Source organism: Equus caballus, chromosome 21 (assembly GCF_041296265.1).
Source record: "Equus caballus isolate H_3958 breed thoroughbred chromosome 21, TB-T2T, whole genome shotgun sequence".
Lineage (NCBI taxonomy): Eukaryota > Metazoa > Chordata > Mammalia > Perissodactyla > Equidae > Equus > Equus caballus.
Genome location: NC_091704.1, coordinates 71799148 through 71818037, shown reverse-complemented (window position 1 = coordinate 71818037; position 18890 = coordinate 71799148). Strand labels below are relative to the sequence as shown.

The 18890-nt window shown below is 59.4% G+C and overlaps 1 protein-coding gene and 1 non-coding gene across 3 annotated transcripts; both read right to left on the bottom strand.

Moving 5' to 3' along the window:
- Window positions 1–365: 365 nt before the first annotated feature.
- Window positions 366–18873, bottom strand: CLPTM1L (CLPTM1 like). 2 transcript variants are annotated; one of them, XM_023625884.2, is made up of 17 exons: window positions 18509–18873; window positions 18007–18107; window positions 16647–16836; window positions 15114–15259; window positions 13355–13433; window positions 10817–10934; window positions 10366–10460; window positions 9375–9459; window positions 7356–7459; window positions 6185–6250; window positions 4963–5013; window positions 4014–4096; window positions 3331–3365; window positions 2575–2630; window positions 2446–2490; window positions 1636–1751; window positions 366–1084 (listed from the first exon to the last, which is right to left on the bottom strand). In XM_023625884.2, exons 1-17 carry the CDS (start codon window positions 18668–18670, stop codon window positions 1000–1002), a joined length of 1617 nt encoding a protein of 538 aa, XP_023481652.1. In that variant the 5' UTR covers window positions 18671–18873; the 3' UTR covers window positions 366–999. The 2 variants fall into 2 exon arrangements, with proteins under 2 accessions (XP_023481652.1, XP_023481653.1); XM_023625885.2 differs by having other exon boundaries at window positions 15114–15256; window positions 18509–18863.
- On the bottom strand, window positions 10955–11085 carry MIR8960 (microRNA mir-8960). Its single transcript, NR_127963.1, has one exon. It is a non-coding gene; the product is annotated as a microRNA mir-8960 (primary transcript).
- Window positions 18874–18890: the final 17 nt, after the last annotated feature.

Sequence of the window (18890 nt, the reverse complement as noted above, 5' to 3'; positions counted from 1 at the left end):
CACCCAGACACACACAGAAGACGGGTCCTCAAGAGCCAGACCTCACGGGACCCGTGACTGGCCCTGCTGCCCAGCAGGCTCGCCTGTCTCTGCCCACCCGTGGAGACGCCTCCCGCTCTCTCTCCCTCTGCGTTGACCTAGGGCATCCCTGTACTAAGACGCCATCGACCCGAGTGGCCAAAACCGTATCATAGTTCAGTCTTTACAGCCAGACGTAAATACTCAAGAACACTCATGATTCCGAGGCCGAGGAGAGGTTCTTTCAAGCTGCTCCTTTTAGCGAACACAAACCCACATCATGAGCTCGCTTCTGGGAATAAAGTGAAGGATCTGAAACACTCTTCATGTCAGACGAGGCCAAGAGAAACGTTCCAGCCAGAGAAATTTATTTTAAAATAGAAACATACATACATTAAGCTTTAAAATAGTCAAATTTAAACAAAAAGGAAAAAAGCCATTTGATCCCAGAGTCTACAGAACTGGTTTAAAGAGGCATGTGAATCACGTGAGGAGCGCTTACAGACACCTTGAAATGGAGATCCGCACCTCCCTGCCTCGGTGTCTGCGAGTCGGGGACACCGGGTGACGGCACAGCCCCTGCCGACACTGACGCTCCTGCACCGGGAGCCACCAAGGGGCCGCAGGCTCCAGCAGCCCAGTGACCGAGGGAGACGGCTGCACGTCGGGGGTGCACCGTGAGTGCTCCCAGCAGCCCGGTGACCGAGGGAGATGGCTGCACGTCGGGGGTGCACCGTGAGTGCTCCCAGCAGCCCAGTGACCGCGGGAGATGGCTGCACGTCGGGGGTGCACCGTGAGTGCTGCCAGCTCCTCTCAACACAACGTAAGGGGACTCAGGAGATGCATGAGAAATGTTCAGATTTTGGCAATGCAGAAGATGAAATGTCTGGGAAATTCCACCAAAAGCGTCCAAGAATACTCAGTAGCCAACAGTCCAGGCTTTGCTGCGTGGCGGCAGCCGCGAGCGGCCCCAGCAGGGGCTCAGTCTGCGCGGGGTTTCCGCGGCGGCTTCTCCTCGTAGGACTCCCCAAACTCGTTCACTCTGCTCTTATCCACAGGATAAAGCCTGCAACGACACCGAGAGCTCCTGGAGCGCTACGGCTTTTGAAGGGAGAACACGTTCGTTCTCGGTTCTCAGAGACTGAAAATCAAGTCATCCCAGGTTCAGTGGGAGAGGAACTTGGGGTTGACCTCGTGCCCTCCTGCTGTTTTATTTTTAATGGACACGCTGGGGCTCTGCACTCAAGACTGGTCGGAGGCCGAGGACAGCTGTGCCAAAGCAGACGGGGTCCAGACACCCCCGGGGAAGGCCCGCCCCAGGGGACCCCATCCTGGCTTCCGACATGGGCGCGGCCCAGGGGCCAGGGCAGCATCCTCTGTGCTCTGCCAAAGAGCGCTTGGGTTGAAAGCTCACATCCTTCAAGGAGAGAGCTGTGCTCGCAGGGCACTCAGATCACCCAGGCGGAAGCATGCTCCCCTAGAGCAGGAGGCAGACGGAACCCTCTCTCCGTGGCCCACCACTGGCAGCTGGAGCGCTAGCTCAGAGAGCACAGAAACACCTCCTGCAGACCGCCCTGCCCCACAGCACGGCTCCCGAGGCCCTGCCGGCGCACTCACCACCGCTGGTAGAGGTAAACGAGGAACACGACATCATCCCTGAAACACGCCAGCCGGTGGGAGGTGGGCATGGTGATGATGAAGGCGAAGACGTCGTCTATGAAGGTGTTGAAGGCCTGTGCGTGGGAGGTGGGAGGTGAGCGGATGCCCAGCCAGCTGCCCAGCCCGCGCACCGACGACTGAGTTAGCTCGTTGCCTGGCGGCAGGCGACTCTAACAACAGCTAAAAGCGGATGCCACGGAAACGCAGGGCTCTGGGGGCCCCAGGGCATGGCCTCTCCCCTGGCACCACCTGGCATGGACCCCGTAGTCTATGGAGTGGGAAACCCAAAGAACGGCCCTGAAAACACGGCTCAGAGCACACCATGTCGCTTCTCAGGACGGGTCGTTTAACCTCAGAAGACTGAAACACACCTTCAGCTCAGTGGTCTTCTGAAGACCGCACCGCATAACTTATGGCCAAGTCACCTGGACTCGACAAGCACTGGAAGGCCACGTGTCCCGACCCCCCCACGTGGGACTGGCCACCATGCGCCAAGGCAAGCCTCAGGGCAGCCTGAGCTGCGGGACCTCTGGGTGGACACGGATCCAGCACCAGATACCAGGCCACTGGCTCAGGGGCATCTGACTTCTGACACAAGTTGCCAAGTAACACAGCTTTCAACTCAGGGAAGCGTGTCCCGTGGCCACGGTGGTCCAAGGACCGAGGTCTTTCAGTCATTACTGTGGCTCTTCTGTCTGAAAGAAACGCCCCAATACACACCAAGGGAAACGTGGCCCCAAGCGCTGCCCCGCGCGGGCCAGCACTGACCTTGTAGGTGAAGGCCTTCCAGGGCAGGTGCGCCACCGACTTCATCTGGGGGACAAGGGAGACACGGTGCCCATCAGTGCCAGGCGGCACAGAAAACGGGCGGGCGTCTGGACAGGGACGCAGCCTTACCTTGTAGTTCACGAAGAGCTGGGGCAGCATGAAGAGGAAGCCGAACGCGTACACCCCTGAGGAAGAGAGACCCGGGTGTGGAGAGAGCCGGCGCCCGCCTGCCTCACCCGTGCATCTAGAGCACAAGGACCACCTGACGCCCGGACACCTGGACAGCTGGCCTTTACGTGACGGGGCTTCCCAGCTGCCAAGAGTGACTTGAGGGAGAACGTCCTCTTGTTAGTCACTGAAACTCTCGCCGTGGGGCCAAGCGAGTGGGGGCTGTGAGGACAGGGCTCCTGCCCACACGGTCCCACCCTGGCAGCGGTGGCTGTTTGGGAATCACACCTCCTGACCCCGTAGCCCGGGAGCCTGTCACGTCTGTGCCGTGGAGACAGGCCCTGGCCCTTCACCACCCAGAGAGCCAGCGCTGCGGCAGGACCAGCCCTGCAGGCAGTGTGACGCCCGCCTGAGGCAGGCGGGTGCTCCTCCGAGGACGTGGCCTGCCACGCGGCGTGCCGGGCGCTGGGGTCTGGGACTCGGGTTTGCTCTAAGGAGCCCTGTGTCACGACAGTGTCGTTACTGCTCGCGCTGCACCATTTCCAGGTCCCAGCAGCCTGTGAGGGACACCGCAAGGCACACAGGTGTCCTGGGGCCCCACGAGCGGGGGGGCAGGGCGAGGGCCTGACGGGTGGCCCAGGTCACCCTGGGTTAGGAGCAGGGGCGATCCACGGCAGCCGTACAAACGCTGCCACCGAGTCGGGAACATGGACTCACCGTTCACGAAGCTGTTGATCAGCCAGGAGTACCAACTGAAATGCAGAGAGGACTGTCACCCGGGGTTACGCCTGCGCCCCGGTGTCCCTGTCACCACCACTGAAATAATTCTGCCGTGGGCCCCTTGGCCCCGCACAAGGTGGGGTCTGCAAACCACAGTTCCGCGGCCCCGTGGATTCCAGGGGCCGAGCCCACTGCCTGGATGCCGGGCACCAGGTTGGGACAGACCCACAGGGACAAACACCACGGAGCTGGGGCTCGAGGGGGACGGGAGACTGTGCCAACAGGTTTTCCTTCAGCACTTCCAAGGAGCTGGGCAAACCTCAGAGGCCCGTGCACGGCACCCAGCTGCATCCTTGCAGGCCAAGGTGGGCCGCCTGTCCCGCCCCCGCCAGCCCCCTGCAGCCCCGGGATAGAGCAGCACGCTTCCCTCCAACCCTTGGCCCGACACCAGCGTGCTGCTGGGGACCACTCCACGTGCCCACACTCGGGACAAGGGGATACGCGTGACAGCCTCGGCTCTCACTCACACTGTGCTTTCAATTCTTAGTTGAGCACTCCCTGCCCCATGGGACGGTCACCCCACTGTTCCCTACCCGGCAGAGGAGGTCAGGCCCAGGGCCGGCCTGGCCAGGCCCCTGCCTCCCGGTTGAAAGGTGGTGTGTGGTCCGGGTGGCACCCACCTCTTGTACTTGACATTCAGCAGCGAGTAGACGGCGCCCCCGACACACAAGGGGTAGAGCAGGTACGACAGGTACCTCATGGCCTGCAGGGACAGTCACCTCCAGTTAGAGCCCAGGCGTCCACCTGAGGCGCTGCCCAGAGCTAACAGACAGGGGCAGAAAACAGACAGAGAGTGCACAACGCCCACAACGTCTGGGGAGCGAACTAGTCTGTGTGATGCTGGAACAAGGACACACGCCAGAACGCGTGTCCAGACCCACAGGACACACACCAGCACGCCTGTCCAGACCCATGGGACACATGCCAGCCTGAGTGGAGCCTGATGTGGACCACGGACATCAACGACAATGCAGTAACGCTGGCTCACAAGAAACAACAAAACCACGACTGACCAAGGAAGGAGCCAACAGGAGAAACCTGAAGAAACCCTCCCAGATCTACGTGTCAGGGCTGCCTTACAAGGAACGCAGCCACGTCAGTCTTTGCTTGATTTGAACTTTACTGTGATCCCAACGAAAACCGAAGGCAAACCGATGACGGTTCCACCAAAACTAGAATCGCGCTCGTACAGGACGCATGTTAGATCAGGCTGGGAACCACAGCTCCCGCGGGTGGCCTCAGGCCCTCCCAGGTCACCAGCCTTGGTGACACAGAGTGAGCTTGCAACAGCCACAGCAAACCACACGGGAGGAATCTTGTTACAGAGGAGAGAGATGTCCCCCGACCACGCGGGACGACACGGACGTGGGGTCACCTGCAAGGACAGGGACACAGGGAAGCCCTCCCAGCCCCCCTTCCCGAGTCTAATGTCCCAGGAGACTGTTCACCCGGGCACTGGGCTCAATGACTTGCCACCAGCCCTCCGTGAGCAGCTGCAGCACGGGCACCATCTCCCAGGACGGCGGGTTACGTCCCCTGCCTGCGCCCCTCAGTCACCCTGCTGCTCACCTGGGTGTCATACTCCTCGGTCTTCCTCTCGGATTCGCTGTAGGTGCCAAACTGTTATAAAAATTGACACAACCACATTAATTAACTGACTCGAGGCGGGCGTCTGAGCCCAGCATAGCTGTGGCTGAGAGAGTGACAGGGCTACGCACTGACCCACAGGACGCCCAGCCCAGCCGCACCCCAGCGACCCCAGGGTGTTTCTCTGGATCCTCCATCAAAGCCCATGGTCGAGACGGGGCCCAGAGAGGACCCAGTGACAACATTTCTGCCTCCCTGGCCTGGATCCCACAGGCCACACTGTGCTACGTGGGGGGAAACAAGCCCAGTAACGTGTGTTTGACTCTCCAGGGCCGCTTCCTCTTCCCAATTCTGTTGGTTTCCACAGTGAAGACACCGCCCTTGTGTTTTCAAACATACTGTACAGTACACTTTGACTCGGCTCTTAACGAGAAGGGGACCTCGCCAGGCTAACCGAGGGTGCAGCCTGCTGTGTCCTATCTGCCGAGTCTCCTGTCCTCGATCTGCTGACAGCCTGGAAAATGGGGCATCGCGAACGCCAAGCTTCTCCTCAACCCAGATCCAGCTCAGAAAGAAGAGGCAGCTTCACAGCTAGAGAGCTGCAGCCAGCGACCAGGCCCAGCCCTGACCTGCCCGGGGGACTCGTCCACCTCCAGTAAGGGGGCAGCTGCCTCCCTAACGCAGGGGCTACTTGGGATTCTGGCGTGAACTGTGTGACTCTCAGCATCGTACCTGCAGGGGCAGACGGAGGCCCGGACGAGACACCGAGCCCGTGAGACCTGTGTCCTGCCTCATTATAAGAGTGGGAAGTCACTGCTAGGCCCACGGTTAGGGAATCCTCATGCGAACCCGGAATTAGTCGTGATCACAAAGCTGACACTGGCCCTGACAAGGGGATGACGGGGCTGCCAGGGTGGTGACCAGCTCTGTCTGCCACCCTCCAGACACCTGTGCGTTCCTACCCACTCGTCTGCTGATGAGGAGCTGCTCCATGTGCCGGGAGGCCAGCCACGGGATCAAGTGACAGTCCCCTCCCTCCCAGGGTTCCGCATCTGATTGGGGTGCAACTAAGAAGCATCAGCAGACAACCTGGCACAGCGAGCGACAGGCCGGTCAAGGGAGGAGTGAGAGTGGTGCAGAAGAGTGGGCGGGAGACGAGTCCGCAGAGGGAAGCGGGCTGAGCCAGCACAACGTGAACTCCTACCTGAAACTGGGGCCTCAGGCCTCTCCAAACAACGGTCATCTTCAATGCCTTTTTCACTTTCCACAGCTGAGGGAAAGAAAAACTGACACTTAAGATGCCAAGGCCCAGACCAAGACGATGGCAGAACTCAGGACATGGACAGTGATGGGGCCACAGTGCCTGCCAGCTCGGACCTGGCTCCACCTCGGCCCAGGCCCCAGCCCCAGGCTGACAGCTGTGCCCTCCATGGGCTTCTCATGGCCAGTGCAGGTGCCAGGTCTGGCCCCAGCCTCCAGGCCAGCCCAGCGAGCCTGTCCAGCATGCACACACTGTGGCCTCCCCTTGGCACCCTCGAAACTGGCCCTTGGCCTGGTCATCCCCCCTGGGCCGTCCCCTGCCCAGCTTACCTGCACCCAGCTGGCTCAGCCACCCTGCTGCCTGCAAAGTCACCCCATGGGCCCCAAGCTGCTGCCCCAAGCCCTGCCATTTCTGGGTCTCTCGGGGACCCACCCCACGTGCTGCAGGACGTGGTCATGCTAACATGACTGTCTTTGAGGTCAGTTTCCACACTGCGGCTTGTAGCCACAGGAGGGTCCCCACCAGCACTCCTCCTCGACGAGCAGTGCAAGCGTGGTCCACGACCCGACAGCCACGTGAGCCGGCGCCCGCAGGCGGGAGGCAGGAACACGGCCACAGCTGAGGCTCCTGGTCAGGGCAGCACGGAGCCCGAGGAGGCCTGGGACTCACAGAGCAGAGCCTGCCACCCCTCCACTGCTGCTGCGGCCCAGCCCCACCCCCACCTCACAGCCTGGCCCCAAGCCCACCGGCCCCTCGGGCTCCTTCCCTGAGTGGGTTCAGAGGGCACGAGCTTCATGAGGCCCCGCACACTTCTGCTTCCTACGGCACCCAGCACAGCACAGGCTGCGCTGCAGTCTGCCCGACGTGTTCAAGTACGTCCTGTGGACAGACGTGAGAAGCTGAGCTTCTCTTCATAACGAGAAACGGAGAGCCTTCAGCAGCCGCCCTCCCGCTTCTCGCTCTGTGCAAGAGCCCACGGCTGCGGTGCCCTACCCTGCCTGCCGAGGCAGCTGCGCGTCACTCCTCGGGCAGCAATGCAGGGTCTGAGGCACTGAGAGCTCGGCCCAAGGACTGGACAACTCAGACCACTGCCCAGAGGGACGACCCAACTCACCTCGATGGCAGCTCCGATGCCCGCCGGGACCAGCACCAGCAGGCTCGTCTGCTCGTCCAGCAGGAACAGGAAGATGACCACTGTGCTGAAGCAGCGCCAGAGCACTGGGAATGGAGGAGAGGGTGGGCCACGCTAAGGGGGGCTGGCGGCCCCCACTCTCTCACACACATGCCTATGGGTGTGCAGCCCCCACACGTGTGCAGCCCCCCACCCACACCCCACACATATGCAGCCCCCATACCCACATGGATGCAGACCCCATATGTGCACCCCCACACGTATGCAGCCCCCCAAACATGTATGCAGTCCTCCACACCCACGCACATATGCAGGCCCCCACACCTATGCAGCCCCACACACACGTATGCAGCCCCACATGCACACCCCCACATGTATGCACCCCCCCACACCCATGTATGCAGCCCCCACCCACACCCCACACATATGCAGCCCCCATATGCACACCCTCACTCGTATGCAGCCCCCTAAAACATGTATGCAGTCCCCTGCACCCACACACGTATGCAGCCCCACACGGACACCCCTACATGTATGCAGCCCCCTACACCCACACACATATACACCCCCACATGCACACCCCCACCCGTATGCAGCCCCCCATACCCATATGCAGCCCTACATGCACACCCCCAAACGTATGCAGCCCCACATGTATGCAGCCCCACGTGCACACCCTCACACATATGCACCCCTACACGCATGTAAGCAGCCCCCATGCACACACCCACATACACAGCACCACGTGCACACCCCGACGCGTACGCAGCCCCGCCCCGACACTCAGCCCTCCACGTGCAGGCACACAGAGCTTCAAGCATTCCTCCCTCCACTCCATTAAAAAAGACAGTGGACCATTTGGAGCCACAGATAACATTTCAAAAGGACTACTAAAGGCTACAGAACTGAAGGAACTCTCAGCTCTGCAAACCTGAGTAAGTTCTATCTGCAAACACACAAAAGCACAGAAAAGATGCCGAGAAAACAGGCTTCTGACTGGAACCGTGCAGACTACTGCTCCTGTACTGTGATGCTGCACTTGCCTGTTTGTGGTTTTTTTTTTTGGTGAGGAAGATGGCCTCTGAGTTGACAGCTGTGCCCATCTTCCTCTATTTTGGATGTAGGACGCCCCCACAGCATGGCTGACGAGTGGTGTGGGTCCGTGCCTGAATCTGAACCCATGAGCCCTGGGCCGCTGAAGCAGAGCATGTGAACTAACCACTACACAAGCAGGCTGACCCCCATGCCCTCCTATTTTTACACCACGTCTGTGATAACTGTGTCCATCTCTCAGAAGCTGTGCTTTGTCCCTCAACCTGTCCTTCAGAAGAGACTGGACCATGCGTGTCCTGCTGCCGCCTTTGGCGGAGCAGCTCCACGTGAGCGCTCACGGCGGGTGGACTCCGGGGGAAGGAAGCTGCTGCCTTCTGTGGGCACAGACTTGTGGGCCCACACCCCCTACTCACGGCCACAGCCATCTGCTGCCCCCCAGGCCCAGAAAAGGCCAGGGGAGGGGGTGGGAGGACCCAGCAGGGGCCCCATCCTCCCCGAGGAAAGCAGAGGGCAGGACAGAGGAATCTGAGACACGTGACATGGGGGGGGGCCCCAAGCAGCCAGACCACCCACTTAGGTGTCGCTTCCACAGGAGAAAAAGAACTGCCTCTTTTTGAGACTCAGTTGGCAGGCAAACCAACCCCTGACCTACAGAGATGTGCACTGAGAACCCACGTCCACGTATTGCTGAGGCCGGCCTGGCTCTGCGGCCTCCACGGCCCTCTGTCCTCCACGGTCACAGACCCCACGACGTCCACTGTGACCTGAGACAGCTCCGTCCCCGGGTTCTTGGGAGCATGGTCTAGGGCGGCCTCTCCTGAACGACAGCAGGGGCTGAGGTCCCAAGTAGCCTTTCTCCTAGAGGGTCCCTGATGCCAGCTTTCCAAACAAACTTTACCAACAGCAGCACATGCCATAGGAATGGGTCGAAGTTCTGAGCGCCCCTACCTGCTTTAGTGGACATTCCAATCATGGTCTTCTTTTTCTTCCAGAAACTGATATCATTTTTAAATGCCAGGAAATCAAAAAGGAGCTGAAAAGTAGAAAGGACAGCAATTTGCATCTCAGTTGTTCCCGTCACTTGTATTCACCATGAGATGCAAGTGTGCACTGGGCCCAAATTGCAAGGACACATCAAGATGGACCCCAAGTGTCTGGAAAGCCCGAAGCCACGTGTCTCATCGACCGCCCTGGGATTCACAGGGGCCACGTCTACCCCGGGCATCTCTGACTACAAGCTCGTGTGGGGGAGGGGCCCACAGGACGTCTGGAAGCATCCTTTCCCTGCCCTCGCCCTGCGCTGCCAGTGAGGGCAGACAGTGTGCCCGCTGGGGAGCACACGGCCTGGTTCTGACATGCTGACCTGTTGATAAAACTGCTGTTTGCTGGCACAGTTTTGGAAGGTTTCAGCCTGACTGGGGACCAACCCCCAGGCTCTGAGCACCGGCTGAAGCACTGCTCCAGTGGCCTTTGATTCCCACCCTTCCCACCCAGACCCCGAGTCCAGCACGGCTGCCCCATGGGGCACGGCTTTCCCCAGCCATATTCCAAGAGGGACTCTACTACACACAGGGCTCGTTTTTCAATGTTAAATTCCCCATGCTAGAATTTATACAATGTGGCACTTACTCCTCAAAGTCATTCACTAACCTCACTGATTCTGGAGTTCTTTTCAAATCGGCCCCCACAACCAGCAGACAAAGCACCAAGGCCTTACGGTAGCCAGTGCCCTGAGGTTCAGATGTCATAGACCCCCCCGTTCTGAGCTGGGAGAAAGGCCCCAGGACGACAGCCTGCCTGGTCTTAGGTCTGCTGGACATTGAGGGGCCACCGAGCTGGGCAGTGCCACCCAAGTCCCCCAGCTGAGGACGCTGGCACCCGTGGAGCTGCCCGCACCTGCCACAACCATTTGTCAACAAGAACACAGTGACCCACTCACGTGAAACGCCGCGACAAAGAAGGTCAACGCTAAGAAATACAAGTTGGTGTCAACAAAAATGCCTTTCACTTCATCGGCATCTTTCTCTGAAAATCCTGAAGAAACACAAAAAAACGTACAATGTGAACAGGCAGGTGGACCTGACCTGACGTCACAGAGCTGCTGCCGAAGGGAAGAGTCTGTCTCCCCAGCCGCGAAGGGTGGCAACCCAAACGGTGGCCTCTCGAATATCATGATCTGAAAACAGCAAACTTTTTTCAGGTCCTCGACAAGGACGTTTTCAAGGTCAGAAAATGGAGACAAGACACTAGTGACCCTTTGATGGGAGTGACAAGAAAGAACCTGCACCGGGAGGCACAGAGCCTCCGCAAGTTCGTGTAAAGCTACGTGGACTGAGAGGTAACAAACGGCTCTGTCCACTAGGCTCCGGACGGCCCACGGGCAGCCTCACCGAACTGCTGCAGGGAGAACACGGCGTCCTGCATGTGGATCCAGAAGCGCAGCCGCCCCAGCGAGATCTTGTCGTAGGACACAGTGAGCGGCAGCTCGGTAGTGGAGCGGTTTATGACCTGGAGGGAGGACGGCAGTTAGAGGCCCGCCAACAGCCCCGCCCCCAGGTGCCGCAGAGCCTAGGCCAGGTTGCATGGACAGCACCTCCCTCCACACGCTCCACACCAGCCACAGGCCCCAGAACGCAGAGGCTGGGGCCCACACGGCCAGTCTGGCTAGATGCTCATTCTGGGTCCCAGGCCGTCGGGTCAGACGGGGCTGAATTTCTCACCTGCCACCCCAGGGCTCAGCGCCCACGCTTCTTTCCTCCCAGGACAGGGGCTCCCCCTCTGTAACATGCTCATGGCATTTCCTGAGGGACACACTCTCATCCCTCAGTGTCTTGCGTGACCACAGCCCTGCGAGCTGGCCCTCCCTTGCCTGTCCTTCCTCAGCACGAGCAGCAGCACCAGTGTGTGCGTGGGACCCGCAGCACCCGGCCTGAGAGGGCTGGACACATGGGAGGGACAGGGCCCAGCCGCACCCACAGCCGCATGCTCCCGAGAGGCCAACGGCTGGAGAGCAGGCAGGGTGGTCACGCTCATCCGGGATGGTGGGCAGCTTCAGGGAGAGGCGGCACTAGAGGGGGCTCATGAGGACGTATAGAACTGGGGGTGCTGCCTCAGGGAGCCAGGCAGGTCACAGGGGCCCGCAGCAATGTGAGTCTGGGTACTGTGGCCACCATGGCCAGGTCCCAAGACACCGTGGGGAGAGGCACCCCCAGCACATGGGACAGTGACCCCCACTCCCAAGGGTCCCGGGTACACGAGCACCACATTCCACAACATCACGTGACGGCTATGCTTTTGGACCCACCAGCCCTAACGCACTCCCCACGACCCCATGCTGTGAACATTGCTGATGTCGCAAGCCTGGTAACCAGAGCATGGCGATCACCCCAACACCAGGCCCAGGTGTTGGGTCACCCCATGCAGGGCACCGACCTCAGGGCAGGCGGGCCACAGGTCAGTCCCCTCCCACGGAGGCCACTGACTAAGCCCCAGGCGGTGGGCAGCGCCCCATCACCCCAGCGGGCTTGGTGGTTCTCCAAAGACAGCATTCCTTCCAAAATGTCGCTCCAAGTGAGACGAAGGGTGAGTGACGCAGAAGAGGACGTGGGGAGAGCGAGCTGCCTGCACGCATGCTTCTGTGTCTGCAGACAATGGCATTCGGCACCCTCAGGCCTTTCACGGAACCGTGCAGCACGTGGCCACTAACCCACACGACGATACAGAAGGCAGGTGCCCTGCTGACGCCGCCCCACCACACCCTCCTCACCACTTCCTGAGCGTCTGCCAGCGAGCACCGGGGCCTTATACAGCGACCACAGCAGCCTCGATGGCAACAAAGCACTATCTGTGCAGTTCAGCAGAACCCGCTACAGCCTGAGGTTTGCACACAGCACCACAGTACACTCCAGAAAACACGGAGAAAGGCCCGTGACTGCCCGTCCCAACTGGCAGGCCACACAGGTGCAGGAGGCCCCAAGGAAAAGAGGGCCCCGTGTCTCAGGGACCTGGTGGGGCCCCAGTGAACAGCGGTGCAGTGACGGTCCATCCTGGGTGTCTTGGCCAGCAGGAGGCAGTAGAGTGGGGCTCGGGGCCCAACAAGGCCCCTACGCTCTCCAGGCCTCAGCCCTCTCGCCCATGACACAGGGAAAGTGTCCACCTCAGAGACGCTGAGAGTGCCAAGGGAGAGAAGATACGGCCTGGCTGCCGGCAAACGCTCATAGATGACCAGGTGGCAACAACAGAGGTTAATCAATGCTGCTCAGGTCACCCTGTGACCCTAAACAAGCCCCCTGTGAAACACGGCCAGTAGTGACGTCTCCGCAGGACAGGACCGGGACTGTACAGCGTCCATCTCGTGCTCGGCGCAGTGCCTGGCACAAGGCAAGTGACATCAGAGTCAACCCTTGTGACCACTGTTGGCCGAAGATCAGCGGGTCTCATTCAGCCTCCAGCCCACCAGGGAGGGGAGGCACCATCGCTACCCCGGATGACAGAGCGCCAGAGTGCCTGTGCACCAGCGTGTCTCAGCCGGGCCCTCGGGCCGCCCTCGGCAGCCATGGGCTCCAAGGCGGGTGGGTGGCGACACAGGACAGGGCCAGCCCTGGAGGTGGCGGTTTGCTCCAGCGCTTTCTGAATCGGCCTGTGCCTTTGAGTCAGAAAGCTCGGGTCCACTGGAGCAGCGTTTGCAAGCTGCTGGCCCCTCCATGCCCACTGTCCACACAGTCAGCAAAGGACCTCCCTAGAGCCTCTCACCAGCGAGGGTGCACGGGCTCGGGGAGGACCGGCTCGTCAGGATCCCACTGCCGGCCAGCGGCAAGCCTGGAGCAGACCCACACCAAGGCAGAGACACAGGATGAGTGCCCACAGCAGGGCCGAGGAGGCAGACACACACGCGAGGTGGCGGGCGTCCAGAAGGGAGTGACACTCACCATGAGGTCCTTCACTCGGTTGCTAAGCTGGTCGATGAACAGGATGGGGAGGTAGTGCACAGTCTTCCCCAGCTGGATCCTGGGGGACAGAAGCACCGTTTTTAGAGTCAGCGCGAGCTCTTTCACCTTCCGAGGATGACATGCAGCCCTGCGACGCTGGATTTATCCAGAAAGCCTCCCACCAGCGCCTTCAGCTGCTTTGGGTCACAGTCCCAGGACCAACTTCCCAGCAGAAGCAGCGGGGTCTAACAAGCTGCACTCTTCCCTGACTGTCACGGCCACGGTGGGGGGGGCGGGGGGCGGGGAGTGCAGTGGCCACCAGGGAGGTAGGGAAACAAACGGGGACCCAGCCACACAGTGGAACACATCTGGGCTGCAGAAAGAGTGACGGGCCCCTCTGTGCACTGACATGGTGTGGTCAGGTGACGCAGTGACAACAGAAATGAAAGCCTGCCTCCCTGCGACATCCTTAGGGGGGCTGGGGGACGGCAGCAGGGGCTCTTCACCCAGTGACCTCTCTGTACCTTCTACACTCTGAACTGCGTGCATGGATTACATATTCAAAGACAAGAGCGAAATTTTAAAAAGGCAAAATCTCGTGACGATACCCTAGGAACCACTGAAAAGTGAAAAAGGAAAACTATTCTCATTACAGCCACTTCAAGGTGCCACGTGACTATCTAGCTCGAGATCTTAACAGGGGGCTCCCCAAGGAACGGAGACGCAGGATAATCTACGTTGGTCAAACTATTTCAACAGTAATGCTTAATCAACGATGGCAAGTGAGAGTAATGTAACTATCTAAAGACAGATTTTTAAAAAATGTAAGATGAACAAACTGTGAGATTCCTAACAGAGGTAGTCAATATGCACACAGGACGAAACCTCCAGGGGTGCAGAGGGACACGGTCTCATCAGTGCCCCCCACTTCTCTCCAGGGGAAGCCTCTGCCAAGAGCAAGGGGCAGGAGGACTCCCTCCCGGTCTCATCCTTCCGTCCGATGCGCTGCTGCAACCTCGCCCAGCAAGCCCGCCAAGAGAGGGCTCCAGGGGCACCTGCTGCAACCTCGACCAGCAAGCCCGCCAAGAGAGGGCTCCAGGGGCACCTGCTGCAACCTCGACCAGCAAGCCCGCCAAGAGAGGGCTCCAGGGGCACCTGCTGCAACCTCGACCAGCAAGCCCGCCAAGAGAGGGCTCCAGGGGCACCTGCTGCAACCTCGACCAGCAAGCCCGCCAAGAGAGGGCTCCAGGGGCACCTGCTGCAACCTCGACCAGCAAGCCCGCCAAGAGAGGGCTCCAGGGGCACCTGCTGCAACCTCGACCAGCAAGCCCGCCAAGAGAGGGGCTCCAGGGGCACCTGCTGCAACCTCGACCAGCAAGCCCGCCAAGAGAGGGGCTCCAGGGGCACCTGCTGCAACCTCGACCAGCAAGCCCGCCAAGAGAGGGGCTCCAGGGGTACCTGCTGCAACCTCGACCAGCAAGCCCGCCAAGAGAGGGCTCCAGGGGCACCTGCTGCTCTGGGCTCTCATCACAGGGAGCTGGCTCAAGGTCCAACGAGCTGCACCCCCACCCGTTTCTGGATTCCGGTTGGCCACGATCCCAGGGGGCTTCCTCCACCCCCAACACCCCTGTGGTCATCCCCCATGCTGTCAGCGCAGGGAGTGAATGAGCCATGCTTGAGGCCGGGCAGGTAAAGGCATCCTGCGGCCTCCCTCCGACGGTGCTGGTCCTCAGCTCTCCGGCAGCCCAGCGGCACTTACATCTTCATGTACCGATGCACGTCAGCGGGCAGGGAGGACCCGTCAAAGATGAAGTCGTCCACCATCACGTTCAGTGTTAGTCTTGGTCTCCAATGAGAAACGGGCTCGTCTAGGGCACTTGTCGGCTTCTTCTCTGCTTCGATCTGCTGTTAAATGACAGGAGTGACTTGGCAGAAGAAGAGGAAACGTGGCAACAACATCGTGCTTGGGAGGGTCTGAGGCAGTGGTTGGCACCTCCACCTGGGAACAGCCCACATGCCGAGACAGCACAACCGGGAAGCAGAGCCCACAGAGCGCACGGGACCCATGGCCGCCAGTTCCTCCAGACTCTGCACCCTCACTTCCTTCTCCCAACAGAAGCCAGAGGGGTGCAGTTTTGCAATATGTGGTCCTGGATCTCACTGACTCCTATTTTGGGTCCTCAGCCCAAGCAGGCCCTTTCTCAGGGATCCAAGAAGGGCGAGTTCCTGGGGCATTTGCAGGAGGCATAAGGAGCTAACAGCCCTGCGGTGTGCAGGTGAACTGCTTCCAAACCAGGTGCGTCAAGTTGTCTGGAAGGAGCTGTGCCAACAACTGGGCATCGACCTTAAACACAGCTAAATTCAGAAACCGATGGGCAGCAAAATCTTCATTTCAGATCTAACTAATAAATTCTATGAAACAGTGTCATTTCATCTATCTCCTGCCTAAAGATACAGTTTATCCACAATAGTTTATATTAAAAACGGTTTCCCAAATACCAGTAACAGCTAACACTTATTCGGCATTTGTATGTTCCAAAGCCTCCTCCACACCTTTCACAACCCCCGCCTCCATGATGCCCTAGGAAGGCCCACAAGGCAGGGCCGTGCTGTCCCCAGGGAAGGGAGAAGAGGGGTCTCCCCAAGGACATGCAGCATGGGGCAGCTTCACAGACACTTTGGGAAAGCCACTGCCTCGTTTGTCAGTCACCTCACCTTCCATCAACACAGGCCCGAGGGGCAGAACCCCTCTGCTCTGTCCACGGCCTCACTAGTGACCGCTCAGCTGGTTTCTGGGGTTTCTTTGTACATCCAGTTTTCTATGATGCACAAATGCAATCTGTACATGGGCCTGCCTCACAATTTTGAATTAAACTCTTAGACTAAACACTCAAGAGCTGTCCCATCCGTCCTACACACAGTGCAGGCGAGTCTCCCCACTCCGTGTGCGCCTGTGGCTGAGCTCTGCAGAGGGGCCACCCTGCATGCCCCCAGGGTGCACACGCTCTGGGGGCTGACCGAGAGGGCCCACGGCCTGAAGAAGAATCTAGGCAAACAATGTCAGTGGATTACTTAAATCACATGTCACTAATCTGATGTAACGTTTACCTGCAAACCCATAGGCAATTATTCAGCTGAAACACAGATATGTATGCGAATAATGACAAATTGCTTTGTTTTCCAATAGCCACTCCAGCCGCAGAAGCAGGCGGCCACAAACAGGGACATGCAGGTGTGAATTCCAGAGGAAGCACGGGCTTCCTTCAGCTGGTAGCCTGAGGGAGGGGCTCACCTGTGTCGCTGATTCCCCTGTGAGCAAATTGACCTCTTCTGGCTTGGGGACCATGTAGGTGGTCAGAGGGCTCACCAGGTGCACCTGCTTTCCATCGTGCCACGGCAGAACGCCAGCGTGGTGGAGGAAGATGTAGGCGTACAGAGTGCCATTGTTCCTGGTTTTCTTTGGTACAGAAACATTAACTGTCCTAAAACAGAATAGATGTCAATTTCAACCACGTTGTGTTCTACGTACACACACGGCTGAGGCTACTCAACATCTTGATAAGTTATGCTGTTTCAAACTAACTGATTTTAGCTTTATGAGTACTAAAAGTGAGGGGTCGGGCAAGTGGTTAAGTTTGTACATTCCACTTCAGTGGCCCAGGGTTTCTCCAGTTTGGATCCTGGGCACGGACAGGGTGGCGCTCATCAGGCCATGCTGAGGCGGCATCCCACACAGCATAACCAACAGGACCTACAACCAGAATATACAACTACGTACTGGGAGGCTTTGAGGAGAAGAAGAAGAGAGAGGGGAAGCAAAAAAGAAGACGGGCAAACATGTTAGCTCAGGGCCAATCTTCAAAAAAAAAAAAGCACTAAAAATGAAACCCACCTGCCCAGTTTCCTGAAGCTCTAAACGCAGAAGTTTACAGAGCTCATCCTAAAAGTGGGCAGCTACCCCGAAAGCTGAAAGTCTGCGTTTCCTGCCTCCATGCCATGGCCCTCAGAGAGGTCAGTCACTGGCCAAGGTCACAGGCTCAAGTGGCCAGGCAGGCAGGGGCTGCCCCGAGAGCATGTGCTTCCCCAGCCCACAGCACTGCCCCCCACAGCCCTCTAATGGGGCAGGCTGGCTAGAGCCAGGTTAGTCCAGCCCACTGTCACAGGTTCCACGACTGTCACCCGATACCTCCCAGACAGCGCAGAGGGAGAGGCAGACTCCTGATAAGCAAACTGTTTCTTAAATTACGCTTGTAGAAATCTTAAAAACCAGAACCACATGTTAAATATAACTTTAAAGCTCCTTCCGTTAGGGAGAGACAATTGTTTGCTGTGGGAACCACATAAGCTCTCTCTTCCTCAGCAGCTCATCCCCACCCCAACCCCTGCTCCTCTGGAAAGTCCCGGTGGCTGTGCATCCCAGATGCTGGTGTAAGCTACTTCCTAAGGGACAAAGTCATTTGCTACCTTCAAGTACAACAAACGTTTGACTATGTACACATCACACACGTCTCCGGTTAAAATGTTCCACCATCCACTAGGTAATATCTCCTGTTTCATAATGGTAACTTCACTACGTACAGAACACCCGCTTTCAAACGATCTCAAAGTTAACAACATTTCCCCAACACTGGCACTTTGTCCCACAACCACACCTTTCAAATTTGGACTCCACGTCGAAGTCCTCCACGTTCAAGACCAGATCCACGTTGTTCTCTGCCCCGAGGTTGGACCGGGTGGTCGTGTACACGCTCAGCTGGAAAGAGCGCCAAGAAAATTAGCCCTGGCAGAAAACACACTCACACCGCTGCGCCGAGGGGGCACCATCTGACCAGCTGCCCGGGGCGGAGGCCTCACTTTCTCCGAACGGACAGAACTCGGACCTGTGGAAGGACCGCTGCACAGAGACAAAGCGCTACTGTGTACAGATACGGAGGGACCCGGGGGGGACGCCGAGTCTGGACACCTCGAGCGGGACGAGGGGCAGCGCTGGGGCCCGTCAGGGGCACCGCACAGGCCGGGTTTTCAGGTTGCGACCCCTCAGGCCAGGCGCCAGGCCAGCAGCCTCCAGCCCAGACCCGGAGGCCCGGAGAGAAGGGGCCCCCTGCCCGGCCCGGCCCGCGCGCAGGTGACAGCCCCCATGCCCCCGCCGCTCACCTGCAGCTTGGGCCTCCGCGCCAGGTAGGGCAGGATGCAGTTGCCGTCCGCGGCGCACGGGCGCGTGTAGACGATGCCGTACATGACCCAGCAGGTGTGCACCACGTACACCACGAACACGCCCACCACCAGGCTGGTGAAGGAGCTGCGGCCGCTCCACATGGCGCCCGCCGGCCCCGGCGCCCCGCCGCCGCCGCTCACGCGAGAACCGCCTCACGCCGCCACCACCGCCGCGGGGGAACGAACGCGCCGCGCGCCCCGGGCCGCCGACCGCCCCGCATGCTCCCACCGCCGCCGCCGCCGAGCTGTCGCCGCGGGATTCGCCGGCCCTCCGCCGCTTCCGGGTCCGCGGCCCAGCCGGAAGTGCGCGCGCCGCGTGGCC